Below are 27,201 nucleotides of genomic sequence, written 5' to 3'. Positions count from 1 at the left end.
TATTGTACCGAACTCAGTTTTTGAGATCTGAATCAAGTTTCAAATTTTTTTATCACTTGTACTAAGTTAACGAGATTATGAGACGAGAGTTAAAGTAGCAGCATACGCTCTTGGTTTCTTTGTTGAGATTCATAATGGAGCAATAAATTTTGGTGGCGCCAGTTGCATAACAATAATACAACAACGATAATGATAGGTTCAGGTCGATGGTTTCCGCCAATACTAATAATTTCTCTGCTCTGCCAAAATCAGATCGATGCCAGACAATAATATGCAGAGATTATGCGATGCGCACGAATTACTGGAATGACAAATACTCTATGTAACTAAGCATGCATGGTTTGAGATATTATATAATTAATAAAACCCCAGAAAGGGATGCTTCTGAGGCAGATTTGCGGGTATCTCCTTATGGCCCTCCTCATGGAATGTCCTTTTCAACCAGGCTCTTCATGATTGAGAATTACCCCCTGTTTCAAATTTTTTCAGCTTGATATATGCCACGGGAAACACCATGGCACAGGGGGATAAGATGCAGTGGGGTTAATGGCAGCAAGAAATGTATGGTCACGGCGTATTACAAAATATTGATATCACAGGCTGATGCACATTTTCCTTGTAAGACTATCTAGAGGTCTCGTGTGCCTTCTAAAGTGGCTTTCTTAGCATGGACAATTGCTCATAGGAAGATATTGACCATGGACAACTTGAGAAAGAGGGGCTGCGTTGTGATGAATTGGTGCTATTTGTGTAAAAAGAATGGAGAATCAGTGAACAACTTATTATTGCATTGTGAGATGACAAGAGTATTGCGGGATGAGATCTTTAAAAGAGTCGACATCGCATGGATCATGCCTTTGAGGGTGGTGGATTTATTGGCTTGTTGGAAGGAGATTCAAGTCTGTCCTCAAGTGGTAACAGTGTGGAAGATGATTCAGTTGTGCATTATGTGGTGTATTTAGTCGGAAAGAAATGAGTATTGTTTTGAAGATAGGGAGCGTAAAATGACAGAGTTATGGAATTTTTTTGTACACACTTTAATGCTTTGGTTTTCAGCCATTGTACTTAATGGAAAACAATGTGCATGACTTCTTGTCTTTAATCTCTTGATCTTAGAATGTATTTAGGTGTTCTTTTGTATACTTTCTATGTATACGGGCTATATCTATTTCATTCGTATAAATAAAATTACTCTTATAAAAAATAAAATAAAATAAAACCCCCAAAAAAATTTATGCTTTGAAAATTATATAGTATAAAGATATAGATTAGGAAAATCTCAACTCACGCCAACTTGTACCTGTAGAATATCCAAATCTAATGCTTATCATTATTCTACTCGCAATCTTGCTGTGAGCCACTTCTTCCAGTTTTTATTAGGTAGCTTTTGGGTGGTTTTAGTTTGGTAGATCACTTGTTGATGTTAAAAAATTCAGAGTCTTTATAATTGTGGGTCTTAGGTATTATGTTCAAATCAATGTCACAATGCAATTCTAATGTCAACTATTTATTAACAGTGTTAGAACTTAGGTGGAAATAGGAACAATGGTTCCCTTTTTTTTCTTTTTCTTTTTTCGGGATCATTTACATACCATTTTTTTTTACAAATAATGCTCATGAACATAATAATTTGAATAATGAGATATTTGAATTGAATAAATACTATTTATCACCATTTTTAACTCTCAGTATATGTGTTGAAGACTGATAGTTACTCTATGGGAGAGGTTGAGGACCAACTGCAACTCAATAGCTCGAGAGAGCAGCCTTGTATTTGAACATTGTGATATTTTTCCCCTTTACCAATCTGGTTTATTCATGAGAGGCATGTGTCACCAAATGCATAGCTTGTATTGTTGGCTCAAAAACCACAACTGGAAGCGAAAAGGAAACAACCTAGTTCTTTAAGAATGCAGCAGGGTCCCAGAGAGTAGCTCAAATGTCTTAAACATGATTTTGCTCTGTCTGCAGCAGCAATGTAGACACTCTTGCTGCCCACCACAGTTGCAGTAACAGTAGTCTGAGTGTCCAAATACTACTAACATGTTTACGAGGGCATATGGCCGGCCGACTGTCAGGATCAGATCAGAGGTCATCATAAAGCCATTCAAAATATTAAAACATAGGCGCATAAAAAATATTACATGCATGTTCATGTGAGAGAGTGCATGTAAATCTTGTGTAATGCCCCCAACATTCTCAGTTGAGAAAACATCATGAACCAACCCACAGTACACAGAGGTGATCTCAGGTGCTTGTAAACACAGCCCTCATTAAACAACAACAAATTTCGACAGACTACTCTCCTCGTTATCCCCCATTTCTGTTTAGACAAGGGTTGGAAGCCCCTTCCACAGTTATTATAATGCATGTTGGAGAAATTGCTGAGACTGTAAAAGAAAGAGAGAAAAGGGTACTTATATCAGACATTAATATAGAAGTCGAAAGGATTACATGTTTCTTATTTGGTTGATCACTGAAAGGTATTAGAGATGAACTAACAAACATATATAGTATGTATAGTATACACAACAATATATTAATCCTTCACATGATCTCTCCCTTGTTTCTATATTTAGTTGGTAGAGGCTGATTCCACAGTTTTTTGTCTACCCATAGCTTCAACAAAACTCAAAAGACATATACATCATCTCATCTCATATCATATAATCATTACAACTTTCTTAAACTCTCACACAAAATATAATAAATAATTCAACTTTTTGCAAATTTCAAAACAAAAATAATATTATAATAATATTTTATTTAATTTTCAACAAAACATCTCATCTCATTTGAACTGTGTAACCAAATGAGGCATAAAAGTCTTGGCTTCGACACATACCTGTGAATTTGTTTAACCTTGTCTAACTTAGAAATCCCAACGTCTGTCTTAATTAAATAGGCAAAGCATCAGCTGGGAAACAACGTTCAATCATTCCAAGACAAAGCTTTATTAGCTAACTGATGAAGTCATGAAACCCTAGTTAAAGGCTGATCATCCAGAGATCCGGATTTGAAAATTGATCTATGAGATGGGTTTTTCTCGAACTGTACCGAAGTGTGTCACACTTTGAGTTCAGTTCTGATCGAGAAGGATTACGTCTTCTGAGAAGGGAATTGGGCCACTGGGCCGGGCTTGTGTCCCGGGTTGTCGAGTTGGGTTATTATATTTAAAATTAAGTCCGTGTTGTTTTCTTTAATTCTTTAGATTGTGAGTCCAATGGGCCGGTCCGTGTGTCAGCCTTATATGAGTTTTTCCCAATCTGGAGCACCTTTTTCCCAAGAAACAAATAGAATTCAATTTGATTGATAGACGAAAAGTTTTTGTCGAGCAAATGCAAAATAGGGCTGAGACCTTTCTTCTCATGTTCAACCCAAATGTTTTGTCTGGGCCGAGGGCCCCGTCTGCAGACCGGGAGGCCCAAGCACGCTTGAGACTGTCCCCAGTCCATGCTGGGGCAGGACAGCCGTTACAAAACTTTCGTTTGGAATTTTATCTAAAGACCGAAATGTCCTCTCTCTCTCTCTCTCTCTCTCTCTAAAGTAGGCATAAAACGGTGTCGTTGATACGGAGTGTTTTCTTTCCCGCGACACTCCCACTTATTTGTTCCTCACTAAACACCCCTCCCTCTCCCCCCCACCCCCCCCCGCGGCCCAATTCTCGACGTTCCAGCGCCGACGGCTTCTCTGAGTAGATAATGGAAAACAATCCGTCCGGTTCTCCAGCGAGCTTCGTCGATCAGTTAGTCGTGAGTACACACACACACACACACACACACACACTACTCTACTTCTTTCTTTTTCTGTCCTTTTCCAGTTCGACATCGTACAGTGGCTACAATTGTTAACGAAAATTAAGATTATATTCTAATGGGTGGTGGTGGTGGTGGGTTGTTTAGGTACCAGGGGATGTGGTTCTCGATCTCAACAGCATGACTAACCAAACCATTAAGCTCGGCGGTGGTCTCCGTCAGGTCCGTCACTAGGGTTTCCTTTCGCTATTCAATTCGTCTTTTTTAATAATTAAAACTAACAATAAGTGGTTTTAATAATCTCCTGTTTTACTTTTACGCCTAATGTTCGTTCAGAATCTATTTTATTTTGCTGCAAATTTTAATCGAGTGGGAAAAAGTTATTCTTTATGGGGGAACAATAGCATATAGCAGACGCTGTGTATTTATTCGTACAATATCTGCGTATTAGAGTTTCATCGGTATTCATCGTGGGTAAATCTCCAGGACTGTGATGCTATTGCCGTTACGAAGGCAGGGAAGCTGAGGTGCTCAAAGCCAAACAAGTACTGGGTCGAAAGCTCCCAGAAAAGGGTTAGTATGGTACTATAATGTAGCCTGGCTGTGGATATCGAAAATATATGAATTTTCGTGAGTTTTATTTGTCTGAAAGTATGTTTACGTTATTATAATTCGTGATGTTTGAGTTCTTAACTATGGTTGTGCATTGCTGAAGCCAGATTCTTTTACTTACTTCCTGCATACCATTTTGGATTTTCTTGCTTAGAGCTTTCTTTTTTAGTACTTTATTCCGTTGGACAAATAATTGGTTTTATTGGTATGACCTTTGATGAATTTCTTGTATCACTAGATCATCATGCATAGGTGATACTCTTGTATGTACCCGTGTACATGGGCTATTGCCTATCATTGTTATCAATAACATTTTGTTACTGATAAAAAAATTGCTATGTATTATGGTCGGCAATGGTATTAAAACAACAGCGGGATTAGCATAATTTAGGCCACATTTCCATCTTGAATACTTTCATACACACACACATGTATATTTGTTACCGAAACCTTTATTTTTCTTGTTTCCCCTTTTTTCAGGGGTCAGGGGGAGTCTATAGAAAATTGATCAGTTTTTGTATTGAAAATGGATGCTTATTTATTTTAGCGAAGCTATACTCCATTGGTGCTTCCATTATTTTACTTAGAGTGGGAGCTATTGATATTTAAATGTTTCATAAGCTTCAGTTCTTTCAAGCGGCTTTCAATAGTTTAACTTGTTCTTATTTTATTATCTTATTTTATTGTCTTAATTTTTCCTCTTTTTTACAGTATGAGCCTCATGCAGGGGATTCTGTTCTTGGAATTGTCGTAGACTCTAAAGCAGATGTAAGAAATTTATTGAATTTGTTCTTATTAATTTTCTAATGCTAATAGTAATCTTCTGTTTATGCATGTATGTTACTCTTTTGAATAGATTGTATTTTTCTTTTTTCCATTATAAACTGTGAGGCCAGTTGCAATGTCTCCTAAACTTTAAGTTTGGGCAATCAGCTCCTTAATTTATGGTGTCAACAGCCGTTAGCATCCCTCTATTTTCTGTTATACTTTATCCTAGAAGTGAAGGGGTTGATTGCTCACATTAAAGTTTATCAGGGAGCAATCACAGACCTTAGGCTTTAGGGTGGTAAAGTGCACTTTACCCTCTTTTTGTTGTTTGTCAGTGAGTGTGCTGCATGTTGAACAGATCAATCTTGATGATGATATTAATTGAAGTCATTTTAGGAAGGGGTTCCATGGTTGTGAGGAAATTTGGCGACAAGGTGATACATTTGGTATGGGTATAGAGGCTCTTGTATTTAACATGTGGGCCATTTGGACCGAAGAAATAGTCCTTCTGATGGAATCGTGGCGTCATCTGGCCAGATATATGTATGCCACTACTTAGTCTGCTTCAAAAGCATTGGATTTTCACCTTCTAGATTCCATAGAAGAAGAGAAAGGTTGGAGCCAAAAAGAATATAAATGCAATTGGTACAGCTGCTTCAAATGGAATGGTTGTCTTTTCAGCGGTAATGAATTATATGTTGGAATAACTTATCAAAAAGAAGAAAACGTGATGTTTAGATCAACTTGTTATATATGTACAGCCAATGCCTCGCAACAATGTTGACCTGAGGATTACAGTGATTGATCTTCTCCCATCAATGTAGTTTTACAAACCTTATGAGAGGTGATGCTTAGGGAGGAGAGGAGAGAAATATCAGGGAGGAGAATGGTTCAATCTGTGCAAATTGACTTCTTTTGTTCTGTCTCTTTGAAGCTTGTAATGTCAAAAATGTTATGTGCTTTTGTGATTTTAAAACTCCTTCCTGTATTTTTTGTCCTTCATTTGCAGAATTTTCTTGTGGACATTAAAGGACCTGCTTTGGCATACTTACCTGTGCTTGCATTTGAAGGAGGAACTAGGAGAAACATACCAAAGTTTGAGGTGTGTACAAGTTAAAGGTCATACGCATGTCAGTTGCAAAGAAAGTTGGCACATTCTTTACCACTTAAGGCACCTTGAATAGTTGGTCATGATTTTGCTGTTGGTGACAAAACTCCTGCTGCGTGATGTCGAGGATCTTCTTGACCTAACTAGAAACATAAATATCAAGTCTGTGCAGGAGATGTTTGTGAAATATTGGTTTATATGTGTGTAATGACCTAATGAAAGTGCTAGCTACATCTACTTTGCAATCTTAAAAAGACTAGTCAATTTGAAGCTTCTCTAGAATCACTTATAAAGCCCAGTTTACTTAGATATTAAAAAAAAAAAAAAAAAAAACCGTATAAAGCCCAGTTTCATCTAGTAAGTAGCCAACGTGGCATGTAGCACCGACTACTATCGGATATGGGACCAGGTGTTATAAACTTCCTCTTCATAAGTTCCTGGCATCCTCTTCAGGGTCATGTAATACAGTGCCCCAATAATACAGGGAACATTACAGGGAAAGCTCTAGCCATGTTTGTGCTATAACCTACAAAATACTAGTCAATTAGAAACTTCCCCTGAATCACTTGTTAGACGCTATTTCATCTAGAAAGTAGTCAACATGGGATTTAATGCACATGACTATCTTTATAACTTATCCTCTCCATGTGAGTTATTCGTTTTCCCAATCTGGGACCGGAGCATTACAATGTCTGCCAACTACTGGACAACTTGGTGTTCAAACTTTTACACAGACAAGCTAGTGAAGCTGTGTAGTAGAAATTACTCATTATGTATCTCTTACTATCTGTCTGCATTTCTTCCAACAACTTGGTTCCTTAAAGAATGAAGTGAATCTCTGAACTGTAGAAATTAAAGCCTTTAGATAACTTGTAGCTGCTAAAGGATTAAGTTGAGAACTTTTTTCGTGGATGATATTTAGCCATGAGGTAGTTGCATGAACCCTTTCTTGTTTGAATCCTCTGAGTGCCAGCTGTGCACCGTGATCAGTTCTTTGTTATAAATTACAATATAGTCTTTGAAACATCTTAATTTCTACGAAATTTTGATCTCATTATTTGAAATCACCTGATGCCACTATTTTTGACCATTGGCTGTTTATTCTTTATTTTCTTGTGCTTTATCCAATCCACAGGTAGAAAGTGATTATTGATTAATATAACTATGCATTTGGTGTGTATTGTGTTTCTGCCAATATTTCATTTTTGTCATCGCATCTTGCTACAGGTAGGTACTTTGCTCTATGTTCGGGTTGTGAAGGCAAACCCTGGCATGAATCCAGAGCTCTCATGCACTGATGGTTGGTTTTCATCTGTTATTTGTTTTTATTGATGTGTACCAGAAATACATTATGGTTCTGACTTATTCTACTAGTTTCTCTAGGTTCCTTGCTGATTTTATTTTTTCATGCACTTGTGACCCTTTGATTTCCTTGTCTTGCATTTTACAGCCAGTGGGAAAGCAGCAGAATTTGGCCAGCTTAAGGATGGTTATATGTTTGAATCTTCTACTGGTCTATCAAGAACGTGAGAATTATGCTCCCTACTCAACTTATTTTTGGTGTTTGATAGATCTTTCAAATGCAAATGGTTTCCATGTCTGAACACATGATCTCTACGCATAACTTTTTCCTTTTTCCTTTTTCCCTTTTCCCTGTGGGTAGGTAAACTTAACTGATGTAGCCCGGTTTATAAGCATGGTGATAAAGCTTGAGATTGTCTTTCTTTTGTAATCTGTAATGATATAACTTTTGTCTTTGATCTAGTCTCCTGAGCTCGCCAACTTGTCCTGTTCTCGATGTTTTAGGGAAGAAGCTTTCCTTTGAGATAGCAGTTGGATTGAACGGCCGTGTTTGGGTATACTTCTTGAGGCACTATCTTATTGTTGTTGGGCTAGACTGTCCCCTAATTCCATTTCTTTTGTTCTATTACCTTCTCTTGACTTGAGGCGCAATGTGGGGCTGGACTTAAAACAAACTGGGTCATGTTTTATGCTACTACCTTGAAGACACTTCCTGATACAAAACTCACAATGTTATACTAATTTGTAGGTTAATGCCACCTCTCCATCTACAGTCATTGTTGTTGCCAATGCAATTATGAACTCAGAATCGTTGAGTGCGGTACAGCAGAGAATTATGGTGGAGAAATTGCTTCAGAATTTGAAGTTATCAAGTTAGTCATAGAAGTTTATGATTCATATTCATTGACTGCTCATGCTCAAGTTATTGCCTTTTACATTAATATTTTCATAGTTAGCATTTTTCTCCATTAGCTTCCTACTAATGGCGTAGGTTGTCGGTGGCTGTGGGTGTTGGTTTGTGTTCTGGTACACTGGTTAGTGTCAGTCATGAAACGTGTTGTGATTGAGGCTAAGCTCTTCGAGATAAGCAGGGATGGGCGTTACGTATTTTTGAGTGAGAAAGGAAGAAAATGGGTGAAAAATATGAGAGTAGGGGTGGGTACTGCTAGGTGGTTTTGTAGAGCTCTGGAGGGTGGTTTGAAGACGTCAGATAGGGGCTTCTACTCTGCCCACAGGGATGGGGATAGAGGCTATCTTGCTCAAAGTTGTTCCAATGCTAGAGGGACTTATATGGTTCTAGCTGAGTATGAAGGTGGTGGGAGAAGGAGTTTCATCTTTATCCCTGAAGGCAGAGGTGGCGTGGGCTGGAGGAACCTCTTGGTGGTGTTGCAGGATGCTGTTAAAGACGGTGGTGCACCTGTGAAACCTTTACATGGAGTCCCTCCGGCATCTTTCAGGGAGGCATTAGTTGGTCGACATGAGGGGCCTTGGGTGGTGAAGGGGACAGAGACATCAGGTGTGCTCAAGGTTGGTGGTGGTACAGCTTTGGAAAGAGGTCAGTGCAGCGACGTCAATGGCAGGGTGGATGTTGGTCCGAATAAGGAAACAATGGCAGAGGCCTTAGCTGTCATCGAATCCCGTTTGGGAGAAATTTATGAAATAGTTGGTTGGTTGAAACGCTGCACTTTGGGACAGGAGGTGGAACCTCTTGGGGGCTTGGGAATGGGCCAGGCCCGTAGCCCATCTGTGGGAACAATAGTTGGGCCTCAGCCCAAGCCCAATCTCGACCCGGTATCTGTCGGGACTCCAGCCAATCTTGACCCGGAATCTGTCGGGAATCTGCTGGGACTCCATGGGCCCATATCAACATCAACGATGATGCTTCAGATGGGCTCGCCGCAGGTGACCGCACCGATGGTCTCATCGCAGGCTGTCGCTTCATCGGTGATGACATCTACGCCATCGAAGGGTATTTTTCCAGTGCGTCTAGGTATGGTTTGTAGCCAAACCAAGGGATCTATGCCTCCATTGGTTGCGGGATCTTCACAGACTTCGCCGATGGTGGTCGACGACTCGGCCTTGACTCATTCAACGCCGGCGAGGGTGGTAGATCAGATTCTACCGTCGCGCGAGGAGGAGAAATCGCAGATTCCGCATTCCTTCAGCAATTTTCAAGAAGTAGACTCCCAGAAAACGCCGTTCCATATTGTAGAATCCTCTTCTATTCAGCTGGGTCTTTGTTCTACCTACGACGAACATTTAGAGGTATTATCAGAGAATGGGGAAACAAGGAGGGGGGTTTTCTTGGATGATAAAGTTGGGGGGTCATCGCAGGGACGTTTGGAGGTTAATATGGAATTCTCGGATTCGCTGGCAGTGGACAAAGTGGGTACCGTAGTGGAATGGAAAGGAAATAATCTGTTCGGGGGGGAGGGAGACGCAGTAGTAAGGGAGCCATTTCCATTATATTGTTCGTTACCGAATGATTTTGTATTCTCTGAGTGGGTATTCCAAACGGTAAAAGACATTCAACAGGTCGTGGGGATGAATTGTGTGGGATATGAAGAACAGTTTATGGCTCTTCTCACGTCCATTGAGGCGAGTCATAATCAGACCACGAAAGCTGAGTCTAAGAAGAAAATGGAGCTTAATAGGCTTAATTGGTCATTGAATGAGGGTAGCTCAAACCGTGTTAGGTCCAAAGGGAAGGGTTTGACTGTGTCTTTATGAAGCCAAAAATAGTGTCTTGGAATGTTCGAGGGTTGAACGAGGCTAATAAACGGCTAAGAATAAGAAACTTACTTCGGGATTGGAAGGCGGATATCGTATGTCTACAAGAAACCAAACTGAAATTGGTTAACAGAAAGCTTGTGAGAAATGTGTGGGGTTGTCCGTACGCGGATTGGGCTTTTCTAGCTTCTGAGGGGGCATCGGGTAGTATTCTGTTGATGTGGGATAAAAGGGTTGTGGTGAAGATGGAGGAGTTTGTAGGGGAATTTATAGTGGCTTGCTCTTTTAAGATGGTAGAGGATAATTTCCTGTGGGCTTTTGCAGGTGTTTATGGACCGAACATTGACAATATTAGAAGCCGTTTGTGGGACGAATTGGCTGCTATCTATAGTGGGTGGGGACTTCCTTGTTGTATTGGAGGAGACGTTAATGTAGTAAGGTTCCCTAGTGAAAGAAGTGGAAGCACCCGATTACTTCCAGCCATGGCTGAATTCTCAGAGTGCATTTTTTATCTAAATTTGGTTGAACTCCCGTTAGTTGGCGGCCTTTTCACATGGTCTAACAGTCAAACTTGGTCCCGGCTGGATAGATTCTTAATATTGCCGGATTGGGAAAGTCATTATCCAAAGGTATGCCAGAAGCGACTGCCGCGTCTATGCTCGGATTATTTCCCAATATTATTAGATGGAGGTGGTATTCAAAGAGATCGTCGTTATTTCAAGTTCGAAAACATGTGGCTTAAAAGCGATGGATTTGTGGAGATGGTAAGGCAGTGGTGGTCTTCCTACTAGTTTTCTAGTACTCCCTCTTATGTTCTTGCAGGCAAACTGAAGCGTTAAAGAAAGATTTAAAGCTATGGAATTTCCACTCATTTGGAAATTATAGGGGAACAAAAGAAAACTTTAATGGAGGAGTTACAGAATCTTGAAAGGATTGTTGAGGATAGAGCTCTTACCCCAGAGGAAGCTTCAAGCATGACAACGATGGCATCAGAGTTGGAAAGGGTTTTAACTTTAGAAGAGATCTCTTGGCGACAGAAGTCAAGAGCTCTTTGGTTAAAGGAAGGGGATCGAAGTACAAAATTTTTCCATAAAGTGGCTAACTCCCATCGGAGATTTAACTCTATCGAGATGCTGAAAATCAACGGTAGTGATTACACAGAGGCCCCTGTGATCCGGGAACATGTAGTGAATTTCTATGAATTTTTGTTCACAGAAAATGAGGGTTGGAGGCCCAAGCTAGATGGACTTGGTTTTGAGTCCATAGAACCACAGACAGCATCTTGGTTGGAAAGACCTTTTGAGGAGGTGGAGGTTTTGGAGGTAGTTCAGAAGATGGTAAAGGATAAAGCACCAGGTCCCGATGGTTTTACGATGGGATTTTTTCAAACATGTTGGGAGGTCGTGAAAGATGACATTATGAGTGTATTTCAGGAGTTCTTCTCGACAGGGAAATTCAAGAAAAGTCTGAACGCGACTTTCATTGCTTTGATCCTGAAGAAATCTGGAGCTGTCGAATTGAAGGACTTTAGGCCCATTAGCCTCATTAATGGGATATACAAAATTATTGCAAAGGTGCTTGCTAACAGGTTAGGGTCGGCAATTGATAAAGTAATCTCAAAGCCACAAAATACTTTTGTAAGGGGTCGTCAGATTTTGGACTCGGTCTTAATTGCAAATGAATGTCTGGATAGTAGATTAAAATCTGGAACTCCAGGCATTATTTGTAAACTAGATATGAAAAAAGCATATGATCATGTTAACTGGGAATTCCTCTTGTACTTACTGAAGAGATGTGGCTTTGGGGAGAGGTGATATAAGTGGATCAGATGGTGCATTTCAACGGCAAGATTTTCAGTCTTGATCAATGGTAACCCAGAGGGTTTTTTCAATAGCTCTCGAGGCTTAAGACAGGGTGATCCCTTGTCTCCTCTGCTTTTTGTTATAGTCATGGAAGCTTTGAGTAGGATGTTATCGGCTGTGGCCAATCATGGTCTTATGGCTGGTTTTTCGGTGGGGGATCCACAAAGGGGCCTTATCTCGGTTTCCCATTTATTATTCGCAGATGACACTTTAATTTTTTGTGATGCAGAGCAAGATCAACTTAGGGCACTGAAGGCACTCCTTTATTGCTTTGAAGCAGCGTCGGGTTTAAGAGTTAACTTCGATAAATCAGAATTAGTGTCTATTGGAAATGTCAACATTTCTCGACAGTTGGCTAACACTCTTGGGTGCAAGGTCGCTTCTCTTCCTATAACTTATTTGGGTTTACCATTGGAGGTTGCTTCACGGGCTTTGTCTATTTGGAACACAGTTATTGAGAAAATAGAACGAAGATTGGCTGGATGGAAGAGACTGTATTTGTCGAAAGGAGGCCGGGTGACTCTTATCAAAAGTACTCTCTCTAACCTACCAACTTACTTCCTATCTTTATTTCCAATTCCAGCTAGTGTGGCGGCGCGAATCGAAAAGCTTTATCTGGATTTCTTATGAAGTGGGATGGGAGATGAATTCAAGTTTCATCTAGTCAGTTGGGATAAGGTATGCAGACCGATTTCTTCTGGTGGATTGGGGATAAAGAATTTGAGATCTTTTAATTGGGCACTGCTTGTGAAATGGCTTTGGAAATACAATGTTGAACCAGATGCTCTATGGAAACTAGTGGTTGATTGCAAACATGGTAAGATAGAAGGGGAGTGGTGTACTAGAGAGGGGAATGGGTCCTATGGGGTGGGCATTTGGAAGCACATACGACGTGGATGGGGGGTGTTTTCTCGTCATACTAAATTGTTGGTGGGGGAGGGCAGTCATATAAAATTTTGGAGAGACATTTGGTGTGGGGAGGAGGCTCTAGCAGATGCATTCCCTTCTGTGTTTCGTGTAGCATGTGATCAAGAGGCTTCTGTGGCTGATCTCATGGTTCGTTCAGGGGATCAACTCCATTGGAATGTCATCTTTAGTAGAGCAATACATGACTGGGAACTTAACAGTGTTGAGGCCTTTTTTAGTCGAGTGTACTCTACAAGGATGTCTGGTTTGAGAGAAGATAAGTTGTGGTGGAACCCGGCAGGTAAGGGTGTTTTTTCGGTTCGCTCCTTCTATAAGTCCCTTACTAAGCTTCCAAACACATTTTCCTTGGAAATGTTTGTGGAGGAATAAGGCACCTCCAAAAGCATTATTTTTTACTTGGACAGCGGCTCTAGGTAAGATTTTGACCACTGATAATCTGCGGAAGCATCGGGTTATTATTCTAGATTGGTGTTGTATGTGCAAGAAAGCTGGCGAGACAGTGGATCATCTTATGCTACATTGCGAGACAGCTAGAGCAATGTGGTGTGATGTGTTCGATCGAATAGGGTTGATTTGGGTCATGTCGGCTACAGTGGTAGAGTTATTGGATTGTTGGGTAATGTCAGGTGGTGCTCCATAAATCAAAGCGGTGTGGAAGATGGTTCCTATTTGTATTATGTGGTGCATATGGCGGGAGCGTAATGAGCGGACATTTGAGGATAAGGAGCGGACAATAGAGGATCTTAGAATTTTATTTTACCGCACCTTACTTTTGTGGTCGAGTGCTGTAGATTTTAATGGCCTAAATGTACATGATTTTCTTCTTTCTTTTTTAGCAACTAGATAGGTCCTATCTCTTGTATTCCTCCTTGTATACCTGAGCTTGGCCTATTCTTATTTATACTATTGTTTACTTATCAAGAAAAAGGAATGTAGAATTCTACAAACTACGCCTTCATCCTATTCCTATGATCCTATCCCATTATTATGGTGATTGGTGAGGTGGAATAGCCCATCAACTTTAATTTTTCTTTTAAAAATAGAGTAATATTATACACCACTCTCATCTTATTTTGATCATACTAAGTAATATGTAGCACATTTATTACTATTAGATGATAAAGAAGCATACAATAAATAATTATTTAATGGTGATAAGAGTAATGCTATATATTATATTCTCATCTTATTTTGATCATATTAAGTAGTATGTGATATATTTATCATCATTAAATGATAAAGAAATATGTGATAAATGTGTCACATCATATTTAATGGGATGATAGTATGATATATAAAATTTTTCAAATATAATGAAAGATTCAAGGGTGTGATAAAAGTGGCATATTCTATATAATGGATGAAAGTAGGATACGAGTAGAGTTTGTAACATTATTCTACAAAAAAATGAAACAAACTTGTTTAACGTTTTCTCTGCAGCGTGAAAATTAAAGAAGTGCATGCTCTGTAGCTGTCAAATCTTACCGAATGTTGAAGAGCATGGTGACGTGGGGTTACGAAGACAACAAAATTTCTACGCAAGCCGATGCACACATAATCTTGAGCATTGGCCCTCTCTGCTCATTCTGTCCCACCGTCATAGAATCCCATATGAAATGAGTTGTCAATACATTACCGTTGTGGGTTTTATTTTTAATGTTGTCCTTAGACCTCAATGTTGTACTCAATTTTGCATTACTTCGAGGCAGATTAATTTATAAGGATGGATCTTATTTTTTTGTCTTTCTGCAGAGCGGTCTCTATTGAATTTGGATGTACTTCCAAATGTTTTGGAATTTGGATTCAGTTCTGCCTAAACTTCTACTTGTCTGCACCAAAGAGCTAATAAAACTCTAGTTGGCACTCTCCTTGCGGCTTTTGTTGTAGTGTTTTCCTGTTCATTTTCTTTTCTTTTTTCATCCGCCGCAGGATAAGAAAAAAGGGAACAAACCGTAAGAGGAAATATAACTTGAAAGCTGAACTTATATACATATAGTTAACTATATAAAATACGTAAGTATTATGAAATTATTTCGAACAAAAATAAAATTTATTATTAAAAAATTAATTTTTTTTTTTATGAATTATATATATATATTTTTAAATGATTACACGTAGCTTAATTATAATTTCATAAATATTATTATATGATCAATTTGTGCGCGTTCAAAGATTATAAATTTATAAAAGGCGCCCTTAATTTCACAAACACCCATCTTTCTAGGTTGCATCTAGACCTCCTCGAATACTTCATATGTCTGAGTCCTTTATGTTATGATTCTGTTCCCTAATGTCCCCCCTTTTTTTACCCTTTCTTGTGCAAAGATCTGTCACGGTTTGGACGACAAAGTTTCATTTCTCAACGGAATGAATATGTATATGTATAAAATAAGGAGAAGAAAGACAAAAGAATCAAATCATGTGTGGAGTCATGTCAATGAATAAAAGGAACTACGAAGCTGTGTCCGCGGCCTTAGCAGTAAGTAAACAGGAGGTCAGGTTGAAGCAAGCCACATGCATGCATTTTATTATGGTCTCGGACGTGAGTAGACATAAAAATTTTCATCTCATTATTATATATTTTTAAAATTTTTATATAAAATATAATAAATTTTTTAAATTTTAATTTAACTTTTTTAAATCAAATCAATAACAGGCTGTGTCTCCCCGGATTTCTCTTACATTAAATGGTATCGAGATTCGAGACCCACAAGTTCATGTTCTTCCCACATGCCACAGGATTAGTGCATTAAATGCTTTATGCGTCTGTTTGCCACTCCAATCCCTCCCCATTTCTCAGGCCTGAATTGGATCAAGTAAAATGTTAGTATCTCGTTTGATTTTGTTTCTTCATTTTGATCTATTTAATTTTTTTAAAATTTTTTTATTTAATAATTAAAGAAATAATTTTTAAGTTATTGATATATTTTTATTTATTTTTAAATATACTAAAAAAATAAAATTAAAATTAAAAAATTTGTACTACGCTCAACTGTTAAAGCTGGAGACACGGTAGCACTGTCCTTGGGTCCAATGTTTAGTAATATATATTTATATTTTTTTAATTTTAAGTTGTTTTCCCATGTGTATGCGAATTAATGGTTTTGATATTATTGTACGGAAAATTATTAAGATGTACGTGACCTGATGATCGTCAGAGCATTTAATTCGAAAACATAAGTCAGAAGAGTAGTGCTACAGTCCCGCTGGGACTTCTGCTGGAGGTGTAGTATTATTTAATATATATTTTTTTAAATAATTTTTATATAAATTTTTTAATATTTTAAAATATTTTAAAAAAATAAAATAAAATAAAAATATTATTAAGAAAATATTTTTTTAATCTAAAAGTAAAAAATATATATTAAAAAATAATTTCTTAATCACGAAGTAAAATAAAATAGAGAGATGGAGAAATGAGGATTTAGAAATGAGGATCTAAAAGTAAAATAATTTCTTGGGATTTAGAAATAATTATAAAAAAATATTTTTTTATAATTTTTTATTTTACTTCATGATTAAGAAAATATTTTTTAATAATATTATGATTTTTTTTTAAAATATTTAAAATAGTCATATTATAGTCTCCGTTGGGGGCTCCCGTTGAGCTTAACATGTACTTTTTTATGTGTAATTTTTTAATTTATTTTTTATATAGATTTTTTTTACACTTATAAATATTTTTAAAAAATAAAATAAATTTAAAATATCATTAAAAAACACTTCCTTAATCAGAAATAAAAAAAAAATCATTAAAAAATACTTCCTTAATCAGAAAGTAAAAAAAAAATTATTAAAAAACACTTCCTTAATCAGAAAGTAAAAAATAAATCATTAAAAAATATTTCCTTAATCAGAAAAAAAAAACACTTCTTTAATCAAAAAGTAAAATATAAATCATTAAATATTAATTTTTATTCTACTTTATAATTAAGAAAATATTTTTAAATAATATTATAATTTTTATTTTATTTTTTAAAATATTTAAAATTATTAAAAATATCTATATAAAAATAAATTTAAAAAATATATATAAAAGAATGCTACAGCCCAGCGGGAGGCCCCAGCGGGGCGTGTAGCATTTTCCAAGTCAGAAAGCCCATGCTAGCTGGCCACTATGTGAATTTGATGTTGCAGTTTCAGTTCTTTTGTTAGGAAAATGCTATTCTTACCGGCAAATGCAAGGTCCTTATTATTATTTTTAATTTAATAATTAAACTAATATTTTTTAATAATATTATAAATTTTTTTAAAAAAATATTTAACAAAATTAAAAAAATGCATGAAGAAAAGAATAAAAAAAAATTATACGTACGCCCGAAAGACTTACCAATTTGTACGTAAGAGACTTAGATTGCATTTAGATGTTGAACTGAGTTGACTTGAGTTGAGATAATAAAATATTATTATAATATTATTTTTTAATATTATTATTATTTTAAAATTTAAAAAAATTAAATTATTTATTATATTTTATATAAAAAATATTTGAGAAGGAGATAAAATGTTTCTTTTATCCAAAACGTAACCTAAAAATTCTCTCTGAAACTTCCAAAACAAACCTAATAATCACATATATAAAATTATTATATAAGCATGATCTGGAGTTGGCAACTTTTGCTCGATCGATCTCAAACATTAATAGGTCTTTCAGAACGCGTCTGAAGTTCTGAACACTTCGGGTGACTTTGAATGTTAAAATGAGTTAAGTTGAGATGATAAAATATTATTTTTTAATATTATTATTATTTTAAGATTTGAAAAAGTTGAATTGTTTATTATATTTTGTATTGAAATTTAAAAAAATTGTAATGATAAATTGAGATGAATTGAGAGTAATTTACTAACTAAACGCAGCCTTCATTGGCCTGACGATGAAGCTGTTGTAATCATCAGGAGGTGCGGATTGATCGATCATGTACTCCGTGCCCCGGACTACGTACCATGCAATTAACCTGCATTAATTAATTAATTAAATTTACCCTATTCAATGTGAATAACTTGTATGCATGCATGGCTATATATATATATATATATATAACTTTCCTGCAGCTTTACAGCCGTCGAAATTGGGAATGTTCTTTTGATTTTTTTCTAATAATAAGCATTAATTTGATCTTCACAAGCTGTAATATTTGTCCAAATTTTTTAAACTAGTATTATAATTGCAACCACTTGAAGAGTATTTAATATTCATTATTATTGAGACTACTAATTATATATAAAAATTATTAATTTTTTAGAAATTCCCTAAAACTATATCTGAGTTACATTTCTAAAAATTTAATGATCCTATGATATGAATTGAATTTTTGAAAAAAAAAAAAAAAGAACTATATCAATATCTCTATAGTACTCTTGTCTCATAGCCCATATTCTCCAATCCAAAATCATGGTATGGTTGTAAGATCAGAATTATAAAACTACAAAATGCACATCATAATATATTATAAAACTGCACAAGATACCTTTCCAACACATATACACATCTAAACTTACAGGGGCCTTAAAGCAACTGATAATATTTACCTTCTCCAAATGATAGTTAGGTCAAATGGACTTATTTATTTATTATTTTAAAATATTTTAAAAAAATATAAAAAAAATATCAATATATTAACAATTTTTTTTATAAAAAAAATTTCATTAAAAGAGATTACATACTTTTATCAAGCCATAGCAATGATTTTCACATTTTTAATTTAAAAAAAAATATCAAAATGAGATGTCAGTAATATTTTCCTTTAACTTAAATTACAAAACAACCAGCTTGTATTGAATTAATAAATTATTACGTAATAATTTGAAGTGGTCACCAGCTCGAAAAGTGAACAAACTTCCAAACGAGAGTAGTCTCTCTGTCTCTCTGTAGTCTGTACGTTTTCTTTTACAGGCTCAGCTTGATCTGCACGAATCAACCGCCACCCATTCCCTGCCGTTTTGAGATCTGTGCATAACAATCATGCACAGAATACCCACTACCCACTCCCAAAAGAAAGGAAAAAAAAAAATTCAAAAAAGAAAGAAGGACTCGTTTTTTCTCTTGTTCTTTCTGCAACGCATCCAGGCGGGCATGCCTTCGTTCCTAGTTTATTATATAAGCATCAGCGAACAAACAAACAAAGCCTTACTTCTGCTTTATTATATGTGTGTGTGTGTGTGTGAGAGATCAGAGAGAGAGAGACATTGATAGATACAGCTTTATTCAATCACCGTACGCACAATGTCTATATACTTGCATAATGGCGAGCAAGCACTGCCATTGATTATTGCTAGCTAGCTGCTCAAGAAGCATCGACAACAACGGGGGACCCTTATCCCCCATACACACACGCATATAGTTTTCTTTTAATGAAAACGTACAATAAAAATAAAAACAAAAACAAAAAAAATGGAGAAAGTTATTCATAACGAATCCATGCAGCGATGAACACGACTAGCTAATACCGAGTTTGATTGTTAATTACTGATAATTAATTTTTGTTGAAATTATTTTTTCTGTACGTACAGGTACAGCTTGGAGTACTTGGAGCTAGCTAGCTAGCTAGCACGTACACGTACGTAAATATTAATCCAACCAGGTGTGAATTTCTTATATAAAGTTCATGGATCATCACCATGCATGCAAGCTAGCTAGCCATAATATAATGACACGCGTACATTACATGATAGGAATCATCAAGAATTCCATGGATTAAGCCATGACATGATCAGTACGTACGTAGTAGTGTTCCATATTCTTCCTATTAATTATTTTCTGCGATCGATCAGAACATTAATACTCCCAACACTTTCTTATTCATTAGATCATGTCATGTATATATGTCGGATGGATATTGCTTAGTTCTCCTAGGATGTATGGGTTTTCTTCATATATAGCCTCGGCCCTCAGAAGGTACTAATATTCCATGCATGTCCGTCAGTTTCTGAGCAAAACCAAAACAAAGCTTCACGTGGCCAGGCCAGTGCATCATGCATGCAAGGGTAGTAGCATCAAGAATCTTATAATAAGAATCCAATGGATATCATCATATCACGTTGCATCTAATTAAAGCGAGTACAATTTTGGATGAGTATCATGAGTTTGAAACAAACCTATTAGTTCTGATTAATAATGATGCAGACATGAATATTGGGACACTGTTTATCGAAGTTGGAATCAATACGTTTTGATCCAACCATTAACTTTTTTTTTTTTTTAATCGGGTGTATATATGAATTAATGAATATAAATTCTCTAATGGAGAGATGAAAATTATGAGTTTCATGAACAGCTAACTAATTAAAATCATAAGTGCGGAATCTAAGTAGAAAGGAAAATACTACTCTACTCGCTCCAGCCTCTCAGTTACTGCTAAAAGTGACCGATCAACCACGTGGTTAAATATTATGAAAAAGAAAAAACAAGAAAGGAAACCAAACACGAATAAAGGGAGAATAAAGTCGAATTCGAAATTAGCGAAATGTTACAAGGAAGTCTTACATCACATACATCTATTTAATTATTACGTGATTTGTTATTTTTGTTATTCTATTTAAAATGCACGATATATATACATGATATTTAAGTATTAAAATAGAAGAATAAAAGTGTTGGTGATATTTAGCACTTTCATTGGATTAGTTAAAAGTTAAATCCAATGAGTATTTAGCTATTAAAGAGTAAAATATGCTCACATCGGATTATTCAAACTCCAAATATTTGGAATTTAGCTACAATGATTTTTAAAATTTTTTTTAAATTTGAAGGTTACTGTACATACATCAAATACATATTTTATTAATTATTTCTCTCTCTTTCTTTGTATCACATATTTTATCACAATTAATATATTAATTTGACTTGGTGATATATTAATTTAATAAGAACATGATTATTAATTAACATATAATAAGTAGAATAGTAAAATATGATAAAATTAAATAAATTAATAATTAAAAAATTTAAATATTTTTGAAATTATTAGTTATTTATTATCATATAATGAATAAATGTATAATCTAATGTGTAGATTTGATGTGAATAACTAAAATTAAATTCATCTTATATTATTTTATTATTATATAATAAAAAAATAGTTATTCCAATATGGAGATTTATGTGAATAGAATAGTTAAAAGTCAAATTTCTCTTATATTCATTAAAATTGTCCTTTAATTTTGACTAATCCAATGAGAGTACTCTTACTGAAATGTACTTTTTAAATTTTTTATATTAAAATTATTTTAATATATAGTAACCAAATAACTTAATTTTACCATTAAAGAATTTTTGAGGCTATTTAAACACTTTTTATGACCTCTAATGCAACACCATTTAGGCCCAAATCTATTTTATGTTAAAAAAAGCTTTACAATTTGATGTCCCACGCCTAATCATGTCAGTTTTTTATAAGATCTCTATATAGACTAAGTATTTCTCAATTAAAATATTATGTTCTCGCCGCTATTTGTTACAATCTTTTCAATGGTCCTCCAATAAAATTCTTATCATTATAATTTAAGCATGTGCTTTCGATTTCTTGTTGTTAAATACCTCTGGTTAACGTCGCTTATGTGTGCGTCATACTTGTTTTTTTAGACTTGTTTGAAAATAGATCTAATCTTAAAATTCTCATCTCATTCTATATCATTTCTAAATATAATTCAAATACAAAATTTTCAAACTAAATATTACAACTTTTCCAAACTAATCATTACAATTTTTTCAAACTTTTTTAAAAAAAATAATTTTTTCAAATTTCTAAACAAAAATAATATTATAAAATTATATTCTAACAATATTTTAACTTCATAATATTTTTTATTCAACTTTTTCTCTCTCCTTTCCCAAAACCTAATAAATACTCAACTCAAACTATTTCATTACTATTCACAAACCATCTTACAATTATTCATAAAATTCTCATCTCATCTCACTCCCCAAACGCCTTAGACTTAGTTTGGATGGATAGAGATGTATTTCTATCTCATCTCAATATTCAAATACTTTTTAATTTCAAATTTTCAGTTTTTTCATTTAGTCATTACCTAATTATTATAACTTTCATCTTATCTCATCTCAATATCCAAACAGTACCACAAACACAAACACTTTTCAATTTCAAGTCTTCAACTTTTTTTTTTTATCTAATCATTATCTAATTATTATAACTTTCGTAAACTTCTAAACAAAATACAAAAATAAATCAATTTTTCTAAATCTCAAAACAAAAATAATATTAAAAAATAATATTATAACAATATTTTAACTATATAATATTTTTATTTAACTTTTTCTCTCTCATTTTTCAAAACTCCATAAAATATTCTAACTTAAACCATTTTTAACTCATTTCATCTCAATTCAGCTCAAATATCTCAGTATTATTTACAAATCATCTCAACTCATTTTATCTTGACTCACTATCCAAATTAGATCTAAATGAATCCAATACGTAAAATAGTGAATAAAATGAGAGGTACAATGCAGAGTCAACATTAGGGATGTAAGGAGTTCGACTCCAGATCGATCGGTTTTGGTTCCATAAAATTATGGATAATTCGGTCCGGTCCAAGATTTCAGTCCAGTCTCGAGGTCTATAAATTTTGGACCGGACTAGATCGGATCGGACCAAACTCCTATATATATTTTTAAAATATTTTTAATAATTTAATATATTATTTTTATATAGTAATTATATAAATTAATGATATAATTTTTATCTAATTTATTATCATTGACCATATAAAATATTTATTTAATGAGTTAGTTACATAAGATACATTAATAATTCACTTAATTTTAATTTAACAATTTAAATAATTTTTTTATTAATTTATTTAAAAAAATAAAAAAGAAAAAAAATAATTAGGCTAGACCGAACGAACTGATAGCTACCGATCCGATCCGAGCTAGGAAAAATAATTTCGGTCCATTACCCCCAGCCCCAGACCTGACCGACCGATTTATAGTCCCCATAGTCAGCGTCCATATTTAAAAGCTCCACCGAAATCACTTGTCAAATTACCATAAAGAGATCAATTTAATTATATCTCACTAATAAACATCCATGACGAGGACTAAAATTGACATCAAACAAAATTAAATTATTTTGACGGTAGTTATCAACAAAAAATTAATGAATTAGGATTAAAAATAAACATTTTTTTTTTAATACAAAGAGTGAGAGGTTTCGAATTTAAATTTTTTATTTAGAGAATCGAGTAATATGCCATCAGACTCTGGATAGAAATAGACACTTAAGATAGAAAGAAAACCTTGAAAATATTGATTATTGATAAAAGTCACATTTGTTAATGAGTTCTAGAAGTCAAGCCTAAATAGCTTTGAAAATCTGAAATTACGAGAATTTTTTCCAAAAGGTAAAATCCTAATTATAATTGTATAAGAATTAAATATGCAACTAAACAAGAATCATGGCACCTACCATTCTTAACGGCAATTTACTCTAAAAAGATGACCTTGAGAGTCTTCAGAGGTAAAATATGCAGTCGAATTGATCTGCCCCAATCCGTAGAGAAATGAATTTCGAGAGCTGGTCCTTGTTCATCTATTCCTCTGCATTAAGGAGTAAAGATTTCTGAGTACGAGATTAGGCGAGAGATGGGCTCGACTGCGTAAAGTGCAATTGCAGGGCTCGTCTTGGCGAGGCAAGCGGGAGATAGGCTCGACTGCGTGTAATGCAAGCCCAAGGCTCTACCATGGCAGGAGATGAACTTGACCGCGTGGGGTGCAAGCGTGTAGCTCGACTATGGTGGGAGATGTACTTGACAGCGTAAGACTGGAGTTCAGACCTTAGAAGTGGCGAGAGATGTACTCAACCACGTAAGATGCGAGGGCAAAGCTCAGTTGTGGCAGGAGGAATACTTGATCGCGTAATGTGCATAGTCCGGTAGTGTATCTGTATGTATGCCTATCGTTTTTGGAAAGTGTATGTTCGGCCGATGCTTTCGTTTTCAATTTTGTTGGTGTTGGAGTTTGTATGATGTTACCCTCACAAAGTGGTAAGAGGGCCCGTCAACCCCCTGGGTCCACTTTAGGCGGTTGTCGAGTTTGTACTCGTTTCTGAAAATAACCCACGTAAGGCGGTTGTGGAGCTCAGAGGCCCGTTAACTCCAAAGGCTCGTTCCCGAAGGTAACCCACTGATAGCGGTTATGGCTCTATGCCCGAGTCTAGGGACTCGTATTAGCACGAAGGTCAGCAAGTCTAGAGACTTGTGTTCTAATAGCTTTCTGGACAAGTATTGGGACTAGTGCCCGGCCTAAACTTCGAGACAAGTCTAGGGACTTGTGCTTGACTGGTTGTGTGGGTGAGCTCTGGGGCTCTAGCCTGACCAATACATCGTGGCGAGTTTAGGGACTCGACTTGATGGCACGAAGGTCGACAAGTCTAGAAACTTGTGTCCGACTAGTCGTGTAGGCGAGTGCAAGGGCTCGAGCCTAACCAATGCATTGTGGGGAGTCAAAGGACTCGACTTTGTTGGAGCGAGGGTCGACAAGTCTAGGGACTTGTGTTCGATCGTTGTGTCCTGGCGAGTCTAGGGACGCTGCTTTACTGACGCGAGGGTCGACAAATTTAGAGACTTGTGTTTTATTGTTGTGTCGCGGCGAGTCTAGAGACTCGGCTTTGCCGGCCCGTGAGTCGACAAATCTGGGGGGTTGTGTTCGACCATTGTGTCGCAGCTAGTTTGGGGACTCAACTTTGCTAACAGAGGTGCTTGTCCGTGCTAGAAAAAGTCAACTCGGTCAGCATAAATGACCCAAATCACAAGGTGCAAACCTGAATTGCTTTGCCAGTGCGCGATGAAGGTTGGAGATATGCCGATGAGGCTTGTGGATTGTCACTTTTTGAAATGACGGTGGTTCGATGTGCCCAAATGCGCATTAGCACCAAACAATTTGTCCTGAAGGAATCATATTGGGCATCTGGGCAGTGCCTGAGCAGGGCCACGTGGCCAATGTTCTGCACCATAGGAAGTAGTTTTGCAAGTAGAAATAAATTCACACAAATTTTGATAGAGACAAACCAGAGAGTTTTAGCTGCGGTAGTCGATTTTTGCTTGACTAAGAATTGTCCGCAGCTAGTTGCAGTTTCTTGGCCTTCTTGCTCTTCTCCCTTCCTTTTTCTTGTCTTTTTTCCTTTTTTGTTTTTAGAACCCGTGCAGCGCCGTATAACTTTCTTGCGCTACAAGCCTTGGCCACATGGGTGACTGTGCAATGTATGGCTCGATGAGTCCCATGCACTCGAGGTACTGCACTTGACCAAATGGGTCCCATGCATTTGAGGAATTGCCCCGAGCAAGTGAGTCCCATGCACCCCGGGTACTATCTCGAGCAGGTGAGAACCCGTGCAACACCATATCTTATCTCGAGCAGGTGAGAACCCGTGCAGATGAGTCCCGAGCAGAGGAGGTGAGTCCGAGCATATGAGTCCCTAGCAAAGGAGGTGAGTCCGAGCAGATGAGTCCTGAGCAAACGAGGTGAGTCCAAGCAGATGAGTCCCGTGCATCTTAGGGGCTGTCAACGTGGCCGAGGAGCTTGTTCTGATCAGGCACTTGAGCTGTCGCTCGGTGGCAGAGGAGTTTGAGCTATGGCTGAGTAGGGTGATGCAGGGAAGGGCATTGGTAGAGCTGCATGCTTGCTCGCACGAGCATGGACGAGCAACTATGACCAAAATGCATCTGTGCATGATGTTTTGTGGCCGAGCAAGGCGTGGCTGGGTAGCAGGTGGCCGAGAAGCTAGTGACCGAGATGGGTGACCGAGTCGTTCCCCACATGGAAGAGGAAGGCGTACCCGCCACTGCATGGTCGAGCAACGTGCTCTCTACTGGGTGGCCGAGGTGCTGGCGATCCTCCAATGGGCGAGGAGATCTCAGCTGTGAGTTGGCCGAGGAGTCCAGTGCACATTTCGTGCACTCGGTGCATGGCTTCAAGTCATTGTTGGCCACCGTGTGTTGGGGCGTGAAGGTGGCGTTCAGGCAGGAACAGAACATGCTAGCGGTCTACATGGTGGTGTTCACCCCAACCGTGCCACGGTGCGATTGAGTGAATGAGATATTGGCCACATGCATTCTCATACAGGTGGCCGTGTAGTGAGGTCCCCGTCGTGGCTAGATTATCATGGACCGTCTTCGAGGAGACAAACGGCGCCGGCAGTTCTTTTGGTGGCACAAGCCCTTGGCTATGCCACGGTGGGGGATATGCGGATCTGGGTGCATGCTGCCGTGCACAGCCCAAACGATGGGTATAGCCCCACGGGTGGGGGCCATAGTACGTCGGAAAGAAATCGCTGGCAGGTCAACAGGCCTCGTGGTGGGCTATCGCGAGGCTCCTGATGTAGGTTGTCGTGTGCCTGTTGTGCACTGTGCGTACCATGCACAGTTCATACGTGCATGCATGGCACTGTGCACTTAAGTGCATAGTATTTACCGTGTACAATGTATTTAACGTGCATAGAGCACTGTGTCAAGGGTTTAGGAGCTGTGCATTTAACTGCACAGTATTTGTCCGCCAGTGCATATGCTATCTGTATGTGTCCCGTGCATAAATTACACTCCCTAGGTCGAGAAGATGAGTGGCCCGGTCACTCAGGTGCAAGTGCCATGTGCAGGCACTTAAGTGTATAGTATTATAAACTACATGGGCGAGGAAGACTTTATTCGCCCGATTTTTGCAATGTCATTGTTAATAAAAGTAAGAGTAGGAAAGCTGGAAGTACTTATCTGGAGGAAGCTTCATTTGATCATTCGAAAATTATTTAGCGCATCGGAAAATTGTCATTCTCCCACCTCCGGTGTAAAAAATTAATCAAATTCCATAGACGGCACCAACCGTTGGTGCATGAAAAATATTTCAACAAGCTGGAATGGGAGAAAGAGTCATTGTCGGCCCGCTATGGCGATTCGGGTCTCGATCAGTGTTATTTGGAGCCCCCGACAATGGTTCAGTGTGGCTGTATGGTGTCGATGCGTACATCCATGACTGTAAATAGAAAATAAAAATAAAGGGACACAAATTTACGTGGTTCGGTATGTTATTTACGTTCACAGGCGTTTAAGGAGGAAAAATCCACTATAATATTTATAATCTCTCATAACCTCTCATTTTTCATTGTAAAATGGGAGCTAAAGATCT

At 37.0% G+C, this 27,201-nt stretch overlaps 1 protein-coding gene across 1 annotated transcript; it reads left to right on the top strand.

Moving 5' to 3' along the window:
* The first annotated feature begins 3,590 nt into the window (after window positions 1–3,590).
* Window positions 3,591–14,932, top strand: LOC108991484 (putative exosome complex component rrp40). The gene is made up of 10 exons (XM_018965741.2): window positions 3,591–3,752; window positions 3,903–3,977; window positions 4,242–4,328; window positions 5,079–5,135; window positions 6,145–6,237; window positions 7,471–7,543; window positions 7,694–7,769; window positions 8,009–8,099; window positions 8,294–8,417; window positions 14,505–14,932. Exons 1-10 carry the CDS (start codon window positions 3,702–3,704, stop codon window positions 14,507–14,509), a joined length of 732 nt encoding a protein of 243 aa, XP_018821286.1. The 5' UTR covers window positions 3,591–3,701; the 3' UTR covers window positions 14,510–14,932.
* Window positions 14,933–27,201: the final 12,269 nt, after the last annotated feature.

This window comes from Juglans regia, chromosome 2, assembly GCF_001411555.2.
Source record: "Juglans regia cultivar Chandler chromosome 2, Walnut 2.0, whole genome shotgun sequence".
NCBI classification, from domain to species: Eukaryota; Viridiplantae; Streptophyta; class Magnoliopsida; order Fagales; family Juglandaceae; genus Juglans; species Juglans regia.
The sequence above is the reverse complement of the archived record's forward strand: the minus strand, read 5'-3'. Positions and strand labels throughout refer to the sequence as shown.

What these genes read in the sequence shown, in the direction of transcription:
- LOC108991484 (XM_018965741.2), top strand. Translation starts at nt 3,702, where the DNA reads ATGGAAAACAATCCGTCCGGTTCTCCAGCGAGCTTCGTCGATCAGTTA. An exon ending in TCGTAGACTCTAAAGCAGAT is followed by an intron (nt 5,136 to 6,144) that starts GTAAGAAATTTA and finishes CTTCATTTGCAG; the next exon opens with AATTTTCTTGTGGACATTAA. An exon ending in AGAGCTCTCATGCACTGATG is followed by an intron (nt 7,544 to 7,693) that starts GTTGGTTTTCAT and finishes TGCATTTTACAG; the next exon opens with CCAGTGGGAAAGCAGCAGAA.